Source organism: Grampus griseus (assembly GCF_964374135.1).
Source record: "Grampus griseus genome assembly, chromosome: 7".
Lineage (NCBI taxonomy): Eukaryota > Metazoa > Chordata > Mammalia > Artiodactyla > Delphinidae > Grampus > Grampus griseus.
The window spans coordinates 71093932-71110063 of record NC_139001.1 but is presented as its reverse complement, the minus strand read 5'-3'; the positions used below and the strand labels follow the sequence as shown (position 1 = coordinate 71110063).

Sequence of the window (16132 nt, the reverse complement as noted above, 5' to 3'; positions counted from 1 at the left end):
GCAACTATACTCCAATAAAGATGTTAAAAAAAAAAAATAGCAGGTTGGGGCCATGAGCAGTGCAAATGCTTCTTCAGCTTGGTGTGGGAGAAAGCTTTCTGTAGGCCCCTTCTCCTAACCATTGTGCCTCGGCTCCTCCTGTTTTAATTCAATTCCAATTTTGTTATCAGTGCTATGTAGAAACATGTGCCTTGACATGCTTGTGTAGAAAAATATGCTTCTCAAAATTGTAGAATTAGGGGAAATTTTTCTTTGGTTTTCCTTTTTGTGCACCTGAACTTTAAAAAATTACAACAAACATGTACCACGCGTGCTGTAATATTTGGGGAAAAAACAGTGTCAGAGACTTTAGTGAAAGTAATTTTGTGACACTTTCAAATGTTGCCGTTGAATCTTCTAATCTATAAAGGACAGCATTGATCCCTTATGATTCATCTGCTTCAGAACCCAATTTATTCTGAGCCAGATGCAGGGGCCCTGCCTGAGACTGAGACCCTCACAGATAAGAGTGATAAATAGGGTGACTGTATGTCCCAGTTTGCCTGGAAAATTCATGGCTTATGCTGGTAGTTCCAGAATAAGTATTGATGGCAGAACCTTTTACTCTTCAAAGGGTCTCAGTCTGGATGATCGATTGTATGGTCACCAAGTTTGTAAAGATTAGTGCATTCACATCACAAGGCTGCAGCACCTTCTGTGATTGGGTATTTTGAAACAACAGTGGAAAACTGGAAGAAGCTAAACCTTTAAGGAAAGAGAAAAAGGTGCTTTATAATTTTGAGATCCCTGAAATCACTGGACAGGAACAGCATTCATGGGCTCTGCCTTTCCAAGTTTCTGGGGCATAAGCACAAGTCTCTTCCTAATGTCTATTTGGTTAGTCCTTCCAATAGCACCATTTGATTAAATCATCTAACTGGTGTCATCATGACAGAAGGCAGAATGGAAGATGGATTGACAAGACGGAGAAATTTCCACATTTCATATCGGGGTAAGTGCCAAGTGCTGCTTTCAAGTAATCTACTTAAAATATTTAAGTATTAATTATTCTTACCTTAGAGTTATTTTGAATACCCTCTGTGTGACTGTTTTAACAGTACATATTAAAAAATCATTGTATAATTTCTAATCTGTGTTTAAAAGTACAAAAATAGTCTATTTAGCTTTACAAGTAAATTGGCTCACAATTCTATACTAATAAATGCAAACTGAAATTCCTTTGGCTATTTCCTGGCATTTGTGGCAGTTTAGATAATTCCTTATACCATAGTTAGTGTTCATCAGCAATTAACAAGAAACAGTAGACTATTTTCAACATTAAAAAATACCTTGGTCAGAACAAGCTTCTGTCTTAATGAATACTCTTCTGTTTTCCCAATCTAAACAATCCCCAAAATCTTATTATAAAATTGTGGTATTTAAATCAAAGTCTCTGACATATCTTATTCCTTTAATCTTTATCCAAGTCTGATTAAGTCCAAACCCTCTTATTAAAGATCCCAGCAGTCAAAATAGATAACAATTGTAATTCATAAATGGTGCACAAAATTTTCTATAAATACCATTACAGGCTAATAATGATTTTGGAAATGGGCGTTTTCCTGCAATATGACTCACTCAGATCACTTTCAGTGATAATTTCCCACTTTTGCAAGTCTGTGGGGAAAGGGGCAGACATATACTGTTCATGCATTTGTTACAATCCTTCCAGAAGTTATTAATGACTTTCAAAAGCCTTAAAATATGATTCCTCTTCCACCCAGTGAATCCACTTCTACAAACTTAGAGAGAAATAATCAGGGATCTATGCACAAAGGTATGTGAGGGATGGTTTTACGTAGCAACAAATAAGTAAATAAAAACAAAATAAAGAATTTTATCTACCTATCCCTATCTAATATTTGGAGATTAGCTAAATATATTATCTCTAACCTGTATCGCTATGTAACCATTAAAAACTATGATATAGATCTATATTTATAGACACGGACAGATGTTCATTCTATGCAGGTAAATTATATAAGCATGTTACTAAACTGTGCGCAGAGTTGCTGTTAAAGGTTTAACACATACTGAGTGTTTGATTTGTGTGCCAGGCACTTTTCTAAGTTTTCACCTGTTCTATAATATGTAATTTTCACCACCAAAAAGTAGGTATTGTTATTATTTCCATTTGATAGAGGGGGGAAGTTGAGGCACAGAGAGGTTAAGTTACTTCTTCAGCACTGCTAGTAAGTGATGGAGGTGGGATTCAAACCCATGCAGGTGGCTCTTTGGCCCCTGTTCCTAACCTCTGTGCAACAACCGCCTCATCTTTTTATTCAATATCATTTTTCGTAGATACTATGGATTATGCATGCATTTGTATGGGGTTTTTTTTGCAGAAGAAACATAGTTATCTCTGGATTGTGGAACTATGAGAGTTTTTCCTTTGGTTTTCTTCCTGTATACTTGAACTTTTAAAATTATCCTAGAATAATTTTATTATTGTTATTCTAGAAGAAACATGTGTAATATAATTTGGAAAAAAAGCATCAGAAACTTTTAATGAAAGTGACTAGTTTTGTGACACTTTCAAATGTTTCAGAAAGATTTTTAAATGCTGCATGTACACATCTACAAACACATTTAATCTATAAAAGAGAAGTAAAAAGAGAGTTTAGGTGAGAGGTGAAACAGATCAGACCCAGCTCCTTAGCAGTCTTTTGACAGTTTATGTTATTACTTTACAGCATTAGTTAACATGTGTGTGCTTTTGCTTTTCCAATTAAATTTTAAGTTCTTTGGCATCCACTGGAAACCCTACTACACACAGTGACTGACAAGTAAGATTCTGCTTAATTAGTAAACTGCTTAATTATTTATAAATGGAAACGGAATGGCTAAGCTCCCCAGCAAAGCAGGAATTCGGACTTAAGTTTAGAAGTCTCCCTATGCACTTGTTGGAGCTGAAAATTCTCCTGGGTCCCTTGCTGTAGCCTCAACTTCTCTTTTCCGGGGGAGAGAAAATAAGAGAGGCACGGCCAGGTGTCAAATGGAATGGCCCAGGGTTCAGGTCAAAATTCTGGGTGTGAGTTTGGGCCATGTTAATAACAGAAAAATATTTTCCAAGGGACCTTTTCTTTCCAGAAGGCATCTTGGCATACATGGACATAACTGTAAAGACCAATCATTTTAATTGTACCGACATCAATGTGCATCATCCACCTACTTACTCCTTATGAAATTTTCTTCAGTCTCATCTGCAATACTTAATAAAGCACCTCCTTGCATCTGGCATGAAGAGTGTGCCTCGCTCCAGGAGAGGGAGGAAAGCAGGTTGAATTGGTAGCAAATGTGTGAATTGAGATCCTTCTCCCAGACAGCGTCACAACCCACCTCTGTAGATGCTGAAAACAAAATCCATTAAAACGTTATAATCTTATTTTATTTATATGGCGATATATTTCTAAGACGAATTTGAATGGCATGATTCCAACTTGCAACTCCTAAAACTTCTTCAGAGCCCTTATCTATTCTTGATTAGGTCTTTATGATGAAATCTGCATTGTTTTCCCGTAAACACTTTATGGTAAAACCTGTTCAAGATTGAAAGGAAGTTCAAGAAATTATCAATAAAGAAGCTCTGATCCTTTCTGGGAAAATGACATTAGCTATTTTTAAGAGAAGGAAATATAACTGGAGTATAGATATTTGTGAAAATAACATCTGAATTCTTTAAAGTCAGAACTTTATACTGAAAGCTGTGTGAACGGAAGTATTTATCTGAGATAGATGCAAATATTGTTTCAAAAAGCTTTTCCCTGCCAATACCAAAATGCTAGATGGAATAAAAGGGATACAGTAGAAACATGACTCTAAAATGAACAGAAGTTTTCAAATACACATTGAGAACAGGAACACTGATATTTAGTTTAAGAAAGTTCTCTCAGTCAAAAGGAGGAGAAGCAAAATCCACTTGCAAAACATTGGCCAAGGATTGTGTAGTTTGCTTAAAAGTAAATTTAATAAAATATGAGACGTGGCTCTGAAACCTGAAGTTTATTGAAATAACAGCAAATGAAGACCTACTTTGGGTGCTTTAACTCAAACCCTAAGGTGAACCTAAGCAGCCATAAAAATTACCCGGAGTCAAACTCAGCCGAAGAATTTCAGACAATGGGAACCACGCTACAGCATGAGTGTAACTGATGAGCAGACAATCTGCTAAAATTTAGAACAACTTTTCCCGAAGTGCAATCCACAGAGTATGACAGCTTCAAGAGCTCTCCAAGAAAAGCTGGGACAGTGCATGTGTAGCCTCCTCCGGGGAATTCATAATACACAGCAACATATTAAAGCCTCTGAGAAGTTCTCTAATAAAGAAACAGCTTCATTTTAATTCAGTATACTTCAAACTTATTTGACAATGAAATCTTTTTGGTTTGTTTTCTTTTCCCCACAATACTTAGTTAGATGGCTCCCTTGGGAATGTGGAAAGTTTGTTTTCATATCTGGTTGCAATGTGCCTTCCCCAGAACGGAGTTAGTTAAGGAGAAGCTATTATATAAATCTAAGGTCGTCTACAGAGTTTCCTGACTGACACGTGTATTTATAGAAGGATCCAAGATTGAAGGAGGATCTATCACCAAGAAGACAAGTCTATCACCAAGGAAAACTGTAGGAAGAGGAAGAGAAAGGGAGGAGGACATCTTCAGTGATCATCTTGCCCTGGTGGCTGAAATTTCCCCATTGAGTTTGAACCCTTAGAGACCATCTTCAGTTAAAAAGCTATGCCATCCATGAGATGGACAACACACTAAGCATTATCAGACATCAGTTTAGCCCTGTTCATCCTGTGTGAGAGCTGAGGCCATGAAAGAGGAGTGTTTACAATTTCAGTGTGCACAAAAATCACTTAGCCAGCTTCTTAAAAAAAACCACAGGTTCCTGGTTCTCAGTCTCAGAGATTTTGAATTGGAAGGTCGGGGTGGGATTCAGAAAGCTGACTTTCTAACGTATTACTGATTCTAATGCAAATGGTTCACAAAGGAAACACTGGGAAACCCTGGTTTGAAAGAAATCATTTGAAGCACTTCCCAAGGAGAGCAGGTATGAGTAGCCTTCGGCTACTAGAAGATAGTAGGATGTCAGAAGGGGAGACAGGAGAAGGATGTCAAAAGGAGAGATCTGGGTATAGGGTACCTACCTCTCATCTACTGCCTTGGGTAAAGATTTGATAATAAGTCCTAATTACCTCCATGATAAGCCATGCCATGATAAGAAAAGGTTCGGAGGACACTTCAGTTGATCTCATTCCCATTTTTGCCAACAGTTGGTCCTGCCCTTTCAACAGGACATGGATTAAGCTACGTAAAGCAGCCTTTTGCAGAAATCTTCCTGAATTCTATACATTAAACAGTTAAGATGAGAGGCTTACAGGTGATCCTGTCTGGGCTACAAATTACAGTTCCCAGTTTTGTTAGATCTCCCCTGGCTTTGTGTTATGTGTGCCAGTTCTTAAGTTTAATCAAAAGGAAACTCCCAGTCAAATGTTTGCAAAAGGTGCCCATATTCTTCTAACAAGGCAATCCATTTGTCATTAAAATTTGGTTGTAACTAAAATATAAGAATTTGTATTTCTATGCCGTCAGACACAAGTCCTCTCTTTGCTTCTCTAGATGGGCTGCGTGTCACTCCATGGATCCGATTTGAAGATTTCATGGTAACAAGTGGAATGAACGTGCCACCCTGGGCCTGGGCACTGTGATGTGTTCTTCTGATCTCCCTTCAGGACCGAAGGTCTAATTTCCCCAGCTGCCAGCAGACACCTCTCAACATGAAGCCTTCTTTAAGGATTGCTTTGGCTGAAGAGGCTCCTTGCCCAATACCACTCTCCCTTCCTAAGTGCAGTCTGCAAACCATGACTGGTCAGTGCAGGGCTATAAGACCCCTCCTCTCACCCCAACTAGGGGCAAATCCAGCCTGAGAACTCCTTGTGGGTCAGTGTGGGGAGTCACCAGCCCTGCATCACCGTCCTGTGCAATCCTGCTCTCTTCCCTTCGTTTCCGTGTGTATCGATCCTGAGACTCCTCCCCAGGAGGCCTCCTGCATGCTCATCTTGTCCTCAGAGACTGTTCCCCAGGAACTCCCTTGCCACAGGGTCCCGTCCTGGCCCGGGGCATTTGCGTGTATTTATTCTTAGTCCTCTTGCTTATTCATAACTAACTTCTGCTTCTAAGCCACTGAAAATTGTAGGCTGGTACATTTACTTTTTCTTGAAAAATTCTAGTCTAAGGGATGCCATCAGATTGTTATATTTCTTTGCATCTTTGGTTGTCTTTATATCATCTCTTCTGTCGCTAAATTCTGAGCTCCTTGAAGGAAGCAGCTATGTCCTATGTATCTTTTTATTTATTTATTTATTTTTACTTTTGGCTGCATTGGGTCTTCGTTTCTGTGCGAGGGCTTTCTCCAGTTGTGGCGAGCGGGGGCCACTCTGCATCGCGGTGCGTGGGCCTCTTACTATCGCGGCCTCTCTTGTTGTGGAGCACAGGCTCCAGACGCACAGGCTCAGTAGTTGTGGCTCATGGGCCCAGTTGCTCCGCGGCATGTGGGATCTTCCCAGACCAGGGCTCGAACCCGTGTCCCCTGCATTGGCAGGCAGACTCTCAACCACTGCGCCACCAGGGAAGCCCATCCTATATATCTTTGCATCTCCTACTGTTTGAAGAAAGATTGCCAAAAATCTTTTGCATGATGGTGATTTTTTTCCCTTTCAAAATACACCTTTCTTCTAATGAACTGAAGTATATTCATGTCAACACTGATTTTATTATAGATTATGACTGAGATGCAGCCATTTCTCCTTCTCTATTAATATGGCTTTTTTGTCATTCCTAAGTATACAGCTTTGTCATTGTCCCAGGTGTATCTTTCCTGCCACTTTAAAAAATGGTTGAATTCTTTTAAAAAAAAGAACTCTTATACTATTGAAGCAACTCCAGGCTACAGAGTTACTATTTTTCTCTCTTTGGTCTTTCATACACTTAGCAAATAGTTATTGAATATCTGCTCCCTGAAAAGTGTTCTGTTGGTAAATCTCATGTAAAAGGGATACCAAACCAAGTCAGCACTTTCTGCTGTTCATCCCCAATGCTTTACATGCTCCTTGGCAGGCCTGATCACAGTTGAGATTAAATGACGCATTATGGGATTGCTTATTGATTGTCTGTTTTTCCTGATAAAATTAAGTATCAGGAGAGCAGGTACCATGTTCCAACTTTTTCATGTTATTTCCCAAGCTTACCACCAGAATTTAAAGGCAGTTAGGCAGAGGAGACTATGCTATCAAAGGAAGCTGAGAAGTGGTGGCCACAAAGGAAAGAGGAAAACTAGCAGGTGTGGGCCCCAGAAGCCCAAGGAAAAAGATGGTGTCAGTTTGTTACACGTTGTTGAATCTTTCAGTAAGATGAGGACTGAGTCCATTAGTGACTTTATGGAGCACGTTCCAACAGAGGGACCCAATCATCTGCCTGCTCCATGCCTGCACCCAACAGATGAGCACTGCCAAGAAAAGTCATCCGATGGATTCATTATCAACCACCCCCAATACTTCCTGGAAACATTACCGGTTTTCCCTAAAAAGCTTGCTCTCCCAGCAGCCACCATGTTCATTTCACACCTTTCCTGTTGTTCAAACCTCTCACTCTTCCCCCTCTTCAGAGAAAGTCCACAGCCACTGGACTCGTTTCTCCTCATTTTCCCCATCACTTAATCCATCAACCTTCTTGGACCTGTACTATCCTCTCCTTCTTCCCTCCCATGGAGTTGTCTTTACATCCATAAAAGGTCAGTCTGTCCATCTTTGATCTGGACCCTATTTCCTTCTGCCCTCTGAGAGACCATATTTATTTCACCAATTGTTTCACTTTCCTGCATCCTCAACCTCTTTCTGTTAGATCCTTTCCAGAAGCATTCAAAGGTGTCCTAGCAGCTCTCATCCTTCAAAAACAAGAAACAAAAAAAATCCCTCCCTTGGTCTCCCCATCGCAGTCTCTACCTTTTCTCTACCCCCATTAATCACATATTTTTATACGTATGCTGTCTCCAATTTCTCATCTCTCATTTACTCTTTAAAAAAAACAATTTCACTGAGATATAATTAACATGCCATATAACTCACCCATTTAAAGTATATAGTTCAATGGTTTTTAGTATATTCAAAGCATTGTGCAACCATCACACAATCAAGTTTAGAACATTTTTGTGGGAACCCAATTCCCATTAGCAGTCACTTACCATTTTTCCCTCAGTCCTCACCCCTACCCCCAGCCCAAGGCAACCACTAAACTAGTGTCTGTCTCTATAGATTTGCTTATTCTGAACATTTCATATAAGTGGAATTATACAGTGTGTGATCTTTTTGTGACTGGCTTCTTTCACTTAGCATAATGTTTCCAATGGTCATCCATGTTGTAGCATGTACCAGTACTTCATTTCTTTACATTGTCCAATAATATCCCATTAAATACTACTGGGTATACTACATGTTATTTATGCATTCATCAATAGGTAGACATTTGGGTTGTTTCTATTTTTTGGCTATTATAAATAACGTTGCTATAAGCATTTGTGTAAAGGTTTTTGTGTAGGTATATGTTTTCATTTCTCCTGGATATATACTTAGGAGTAGAATTAGGGGTCATATGGTAACCCAATGTTTGACCTTTTAAGGAACTGACAGACTGTTTTCCAAAGCAGCTGTATCCTTTTACAATCCTTTCAGCAGTGGATAAGAGTTCCAATTTCTCTATATCCTTGTCAGCATTTGTTATTGTCTGTCTCTTTGATTTTAGCCATGCTGTGGGATGTAAAGTGGTATCTCACTGCAGTTTTTGTTTGAATTTCCCTGATGGCTAATGATACTGAGCATCTTTTCATGTGGTTATTGGCTATTTGTAAATCTATTTTTGGAGAAATGTCTATTCAGACACTTTACCCATTTTTAAATTGGGATTTTTGTCTTTTTATTATTGAGTTATGAGTTCTTTATATATTCTAGATATAGGTCCCTTATTAGATATCTGATTTGCAAATTTTTTACCCCATTCCATGGGTTGTCTTTTCACTTTCTTGATTGTGTCCTTTGAAACACAAAAATTTTTGATTTTGATAAAGTTCAACTTATCTATTTTTTTCTTTTGTTGCTTGCATTTTGGTGTCATATCTAAGAATTCATTGCATTTTCAAGATCATGAAGATTTACCCCTATGTATTCTTGTAAGGGTTTTATAGTTTTATCTCTTCCATGTAAGTTTTAAAAATCTATTTTGAGTTAATTTTTTTATAAGGTGAGAGATAGGAGTTTAATTTTATTATTTTGAATGTGGAATCCAGTTTCCCTGCACCATTATTTGAAAAGACTATTGTTTTCCCATTGAATTGTCTTGGCATCCTTGTCAAAAATCAGTTAATCATAAGTGTGGCCTCTCAGTTTTATTCCATTTTGACAGTATCACATTGTCTTGATTACAGTCACTTTGCATAAGTTTTGAAAATGAGAAGTATAAGTCCTCCAACTTTGTTCTTCCTTTTCATGATTATTTTGGCTCTTCTGGGTCCTTTGAATTTCCATGTGAATTTTAGGATGAGCCTGTCAATTTCTGCAAAGGAGTCAGCTAGGATTTTGATAAAGATTGCTGTAGTAGTGCCATCTTAGCAATATTAAGTCCTCTGATCACATGAACATGGAATGTCTTTCCATTTATTTAATTTTCTTTAATTTCTTTCAACAATATTTCGTAGTTTTTAGAGAGAAGTTTTTCATGTCTTTCGTTAAATTTTTCCGAAGGATTTTATCCTTTTGGATGTTACAATAAATGGATTTGTTTTCTGTCTGTCTCTTTTTTGATTTGTTTTCTTAATTTAATTTCTGGATTGTTCCTTGCTACAGTATTGAAGTACAATTGATTTTTATATATTGATCTTGTATCCTGTGAATGAGTCTATTTGTTGTAGTAGTTTTTTAGTGGATTACTTAAAATTTTATGCATGCAGGATCATGTCATCTGCAAATAGAGATAGTTTTACAACCCCCTTTCCAATCTGGATGACTTAAATTTTCTTGCCTACTTGCCCAGGCTAGAACATCCAGTACAATGTTGAATAGAGGTGTTGAGAGTGGATAGTCTGTCTTATTCCTGATCTTATGGGGAAGCATCTAGTCTTCTACCATTAAGTATGCTGGCTGTGGGTTTTTCAGAGATGGCCTTTATCAGGTTGAGGACATTCTCTTCTGTTTTTAGTTTAGTTTTGTTTTTTTCATGAAAGGATGTAATGTTTTGTCAAATGTTTTTCTGCACCTATTGAGATAATTGTGTGTCCTTTCTCCTATTTATATAGGTATTACATTAATTGATTTTCAGATTTTCAACCAATCTTACATTCTTGGGATAAGTTCCAGTTGGTCATGGTGTACAATTCTTTTTATATGTCGTTGGATTCTGTTTGCTAGTATTTTGTTGAGGATTTTTGCATGTATATTCATAAGAGATATTAGTCTATAGTTTTCTTTTCTTGTGATGTCTTTAGTTTCAGTACCATGGTAATACTGGCCTCATAAAATGAACTGGGAAGTGTTCCTTCCTTCCTCTTCTGTTTTTCCATTTACTCTTTAACCCACTCAATCTGGTAACTAGAGTATATATCTTGTCAAGGCCATCAATGACCTCCATGTTGCCAGATCCAGCAAACACTTAGTTTCAGACCTTGTCAAATCAGGCCCTTCAGCAGCATTCACTTGAATGTGAACTTCATTAGGGCAGGCACCATGACTTTCATCTTTCACATTTGTGGTTATAATCACAGCACCCAGCTGAGTGCTTGGTGCATAGCCGGTGTTCAGTACATATTTGTGGAAAAGAGTAAATGAATGGTTTGTGGAAGTGGAGGTCAGGCATACATCTTCATAGAAGCCAAGAAGAGACAGTGCTCTGAGGAACGAAAGCAAGGTGAGGCGGGGGAGACAATTCTTTTGAGAAGTCTGTCTATGCAGGGGATGAGAGATAGGTATTTTCAGGAGGCTGAAGTGGAGATGAAGGAGTTGTATTATTTTAAGATGTTATTTTAAGACGTGAGTAGGTTTAACTGCTAATGAGAAGGATCCATCATTCATCTATGTTAGAGTAGGAGTGTGCACTGGAATCACCTAGAAGGCTTGTTAAAACACAGATTGCTGGGGCTGCACTTCTAGAATGTCTGATATAGGTGTCTGGGATGTGGCTGGTAATTTGCATTTCTAGCAAGTTCTCAGAGAATGCTGATGCTGCTGGAACCACACTTTGAGAAACACTGAGATAGAAGTTGGAGAGGATTGGACGGGAGACTCCAGAGTCCAGATGGCGAGATTTGCCCTAGGTAGGAGGAGGAACACTATTGCACAGGAAGGAGAAAAAGGAGATGGGTGCAAACCCAGGTAGGCTTAAAGGCTTGGGAGCAGGAAGTTGTCAAAACTTCCCTTCTGATGGATCCTGTTCTCTTTGAGAGGTAGGGATTGAGGTCATTTCTTAAGAGTTGGGGAGGAGAATGTAGGGCAGGGTTAGAAGTCAGGGGAGAGTAGAGAGGTTTGTATGACCCTTGCTGGGAGTGAGAGAGCAGCATGACAAGAGACACGTAATAATACTGCTGACAAAGCCGAGGTTGGCGGTCATACATCAATATTGGTACCTATCTGCTCTGTTACATCATTCAAGTTACTGATAAAAATTGTATCAGGTGAATAAGGTTCCAGGGCAATCAGATCATCCCAGAGGTTGGTACCCTAAAAATATCTCAAACTAACTAAGCCTAACTCTCCAGCTGTGTAAGACACACAACCAGGACGGACATAGTATGACACAGAATTGCCTCTAAACAAACCCAGAAAGATTCTTCTATATCATCCTTGTTCCTGAAGATCTATAGTGACAGATGTTTTATCATATCCCTCCCTGCTAGTGTGTTTTTGTATGTGTTTATTGGCACTAAATTTACATTGTGATCACTTACAATCGTTTTTTAAAAAGGGCATTATTCTACATTGAGATACTAAAAAATTTCTGTGTAAGGAAGATGAGATACAGAAGTGTGAATCTTTGCTTTAATCTACTCACTCCTCTCTGTTCTGTCCACTCGTTGACCCCATGGAAAGAACTATCTGCTTGCTCAGATTCCAGTCTCCGGCACATCATTTTGACTTAAGTTGGCCACCAGGAACCAAAAGTAACAAGAAAGGAAGAAGACTGGACATGTAATTTAGCACTGCGCAAATAAATATGCTCTCTGGTGGTTGTGGTAGAGGTTAGGAGAGTTGGAATCTGGCAAGCTGTCAAGTGGAGGACGCTTCTGAACTGTAGGAAGCTGAACAAATAGATAGTCTAGGCACTGAAAAGCCCTGGGCACAACTAAACCCAGGCTTCCACCTGGGAAACCATAACTGGCTAAAGTGACAGAGCATGGTGACAGTGCCCTTCAAAGAATCTCAAGGAGAATAGTGTAGTTTAAAACAGTATTAGGGCCATGTGAAATACATGTTAATCTTATTAGTATTGGTTTCTTTACTTTTAATAATGCCATCTACTGGAGATAGAAATGGAAAGAGAAGATGATGTAAATAATGTGACATCTGACTCAAGAATCCGAGCAGTGTAGGGATTACATGCACATACACCTCCATACAGACATTCAGATTCAGATAGAGAAGGCTGATGATCTGACAGTCAATAAATGATGAAATACTTTCATGCTGGTTGGTGAAGAGCTGCTGTCCTGAGCTCCTCAAGTGCCCCTTGCTGCCTCAGCATCCCCTCACATTACAGCAGATACGGGGCTAATACCAGCAGTGGGCCTCTGGGACTCCTAACCTCCACATTAAGGTCTCCACTTGGACTGGCCAAGAGCTCATACTAGATTGGTTGCTAAATGTCTTGATATCACCCATGTATATAGATGTATGTTGCGTAGAACTACCTGCATATTATGAATTATCTGATGAAGAATTATCTGCCACAGGATCACCTGGGCCACTTGTCAAAAATGCAAACGCTCACTGCATCTCCGGGACTGGGCAAGGATATATGTTTTAAACTATCCCCCAGGTGATTCTAGAGCATCGTGTCAAATATAGTCTGCATTTCCAGGCATGGAGCAAATCTGTCTGTCCTGTATTCCATCTAGAGGCCAAGTTCTTGGAAGAGAGGGTCCTAAGTCCTAACGCTATGCTTAGCTTAGTGCTGTTGACAGATAATAAAGACGTAGGATCATTGATTCAGAAGCACATGCTGAAAGGATAAATTAGGCCTGATGATGATATGATGATGATGATGGTAATCCTGGTGAGTACAAGGTACTATGATAAGTGGCTTAGATGCATCATCTAATTGTATCCTCTCAATAACCCGAATAGGTACTGTTATTATCTCCATTTTATAATGAGGAAGCTGAGACTCAGGATCTCATTGTTGGGAAGAAACAGGACTCCAACCTTCGTCTTTCCGATTTCAAAACCTACACTCTTTCTAATTCACTAAGCTGTACTGGCTCTTAGATTAGAAAACAATTCAACAGGCAATTTATAAATCAGATTCTTTGGAGTTAATCTCTTCAGTTTCTTTTTGTTTCCATTTCTTTGTGGCATTTTGTTAACTATGCAGAGGGAAGGTAGGCATGGAAGATGAAGAGATTGCAAAAGCTATATTCTCTGCCTTGCAGAAACCAAGGTGAAGGAAATTGAATACAGAAAGTAGAAGGTATATATAAATAACCCCCAATACTTAAGAACCACTGGCAACCTTTAAGCTAAATGAAAATACAATAAAATAATAAAGTACTAACTGACAAAAAAAAAATTAGAACATTGCAGCTGTCATTGGACCTTGAAAATTGGGTTAAGTAGAGAAAAAGATTTTGAGGTTATAGCTAGAAATCGAGTAACAAGGAAAGGGAATCAAGACAAGAACTCATTGTCGAGAAATAACAAGGGCGACTGTGATTTTAAAAAGATCATCAAGGGCCAGCTGATGCCTGGACGTGACAATGGGCAAAGCAAGCAGTCAGGACATGGAGAAGTTAAGGCAGCTCATAAGAGGGAGTGGATTGGAAGGATAACTGAGCTTTATACACATTCAGGTTTGTTTTGAAGTATCCTTCCTGGAAGCTGGGATTAATGAGATCACAGAGTATTATAATATGATTCCGGTTAAAGCATCCTTATGTACTGAACTTAATGAGGAATGGCTAATTAACATCTTTCAAACTTAGGGAAAAAAAGGAATATACATCAGAATTGTCTTTTCAAGGCAAAAACAAACACAAAATCAAAGCCTGGATAAATGGAATCAAAGAGCTTATTCAGATTTTAGTAGATCAATCTCAGTGCTTTCCTTTAGATACAATAACTTTCTAATCATCCTTGATTCCTTCATGACATACGGAGAAGACTAGATTTTATTCTTACTGGGATCTGGGCAAAATCCCCACTTCTCATCTCTTTCGTATCGGCTGGTCGTGGCACACCACAGCAAGTTGTCTTCCCGCCCTTCCCGGGTACATTCATGATGCCACTGCCGGTTATACTGGAAGGGAAACATACACGGTGTCCCGTGGGCGTTCCCTTTGATTGTATACAAATCTAGGAGAAAGAAAAGGACAAAGTCAAATAAGTAGTATGTCAGCTTTATCTTTGGAAACTGTCATAAAGTGAATGCATTTTTTATTGACTGAAAATCTACACTGGGCAAGGCCCTCGCTTTACCACAGTGAACCCTCAGGACTTCAGTGTATAGTATATGGAAAAGTGCAAGGCTGAGTGCTGTGTTCAGGGGAAATGCTGATAAATGGTTTGTTTGTATGTTTATCTCCTTGTTTATTCACTATGGTGCACTGCTACAGTAGCATACATATTTGTGAATGGATGAGAAGAAAAAATTTATCTATTTATTATTATTTTTATTTAACTATAGTTGATTTACAGTATTGTGTTAGTTTCAGGTATACAGCTTCAGATTCTTTTCCATTATTGGTTATTTCAAGATATTGTATGTAGTTGGAGATTTCACTTTAAAATATCTTCCAGTCCCCAAATACATCAGCCATCAGCATCTGAATCTCGAGGTTCATAGGCATTTATTAATTTATTCATTCAGCAGACATCTGTTGAGCATTTAATGTGTCCAGCACTGGGTATATGATGTAATAGTGAACAAATGAGTAAAAGTTGGCTTTCATATGGAGCTTCTCTTCTAGTGGGGAGAAAAAAAGAGAAGGCAAATATACAAGTAAACATGTAATTTCAGGTAGTGGTAAGTACCATGAAGAAAAACAAAATACTGTAAGAACAGAATGACTCTGTGTGTGTGTGTGTGTGTGTGTGTGTGTGTGTGTGTGTGAAGGGGTAGAGGCACTATTTTTGATAAGGTGGTCAGGGCAGGCCTCTCTGAATAAGAACTGGGGGAAGAGGTTTAAGTCTTTGGAAGAGAGTTCTTGGGGCATAAGGAGCAGCAAGTACCGGGGAGCACGAGGGACCTGCGACAAGAACTGTGAGGGGCGGACGGGGAAGCGCAGGGAGGCCCTGTGTGAGGCAGAACCAGGAAGGCACTGGAGTGTCAGCTCACAGAGGGCCGGTTCTGCCACATCATGGGCTTTGACCTTTACCCTGGAGGCGGTGGGAAGTCATCAGTGGGTTTTGAATGGGAAAGTCACATGATCCGATTTTTAAAGACTCACGGGGTGCACAGTGGCAAACAGAATGTACACAGAGAGAAGACAAAGTGGATGCCCGGCTGGAGGCCCCTGCAGTGGTCTAGGAGAAAGATGGCCCTGCTGAGTGGCCGGCTGGCTGCTCCCTCAGAGTATTTCAATGATCAGTCATCCTTGGCCTTAAGCAGAAAACAACAACTTTTCATAACTCAGCTGGGGCTTTCTATAGTGAGGGAGATCAGGGCCACCCTCAATTAAATCAGTAGGTCCTGGAGCGAAGGGGCTGGCTGTGGAGATTCCCACCCTCTCCCACAGCTGGTGGGGGGCGGGTATTGCCTGAGCTCACTCCACACCACCAGCCCTAGAGGCTGAGGCTGTTAGGAACTACTGGTATACCAGGACACATCCTCTTGTTTCC

At 39.4% G+C, this 16132-nt stretch overlaps 1 protein-coding gene across 1 annotated transcript in view; it reads right to left on the bottom strand.

The window, feature by feature from the left end:
* Positions 1 to 16132, bottom strand: part of PLA2R1 (phospholipase A2 receptor 1) — a gene marked incomplete at its 5' end in the record, with an annotated part of 114545 nt that overhangs the window by 81798 nt on the left and 16615 nt on the right. The window contains 2 exon segments of the mRNA XM_082658812.1: positions 3216 to 3389; positions 14474 to 14647. Of these exon segments, the coding sequence (XP_082514938.1) occupies positions 3216 to 3389; positions 14474 to 14647 (348 nt within the window).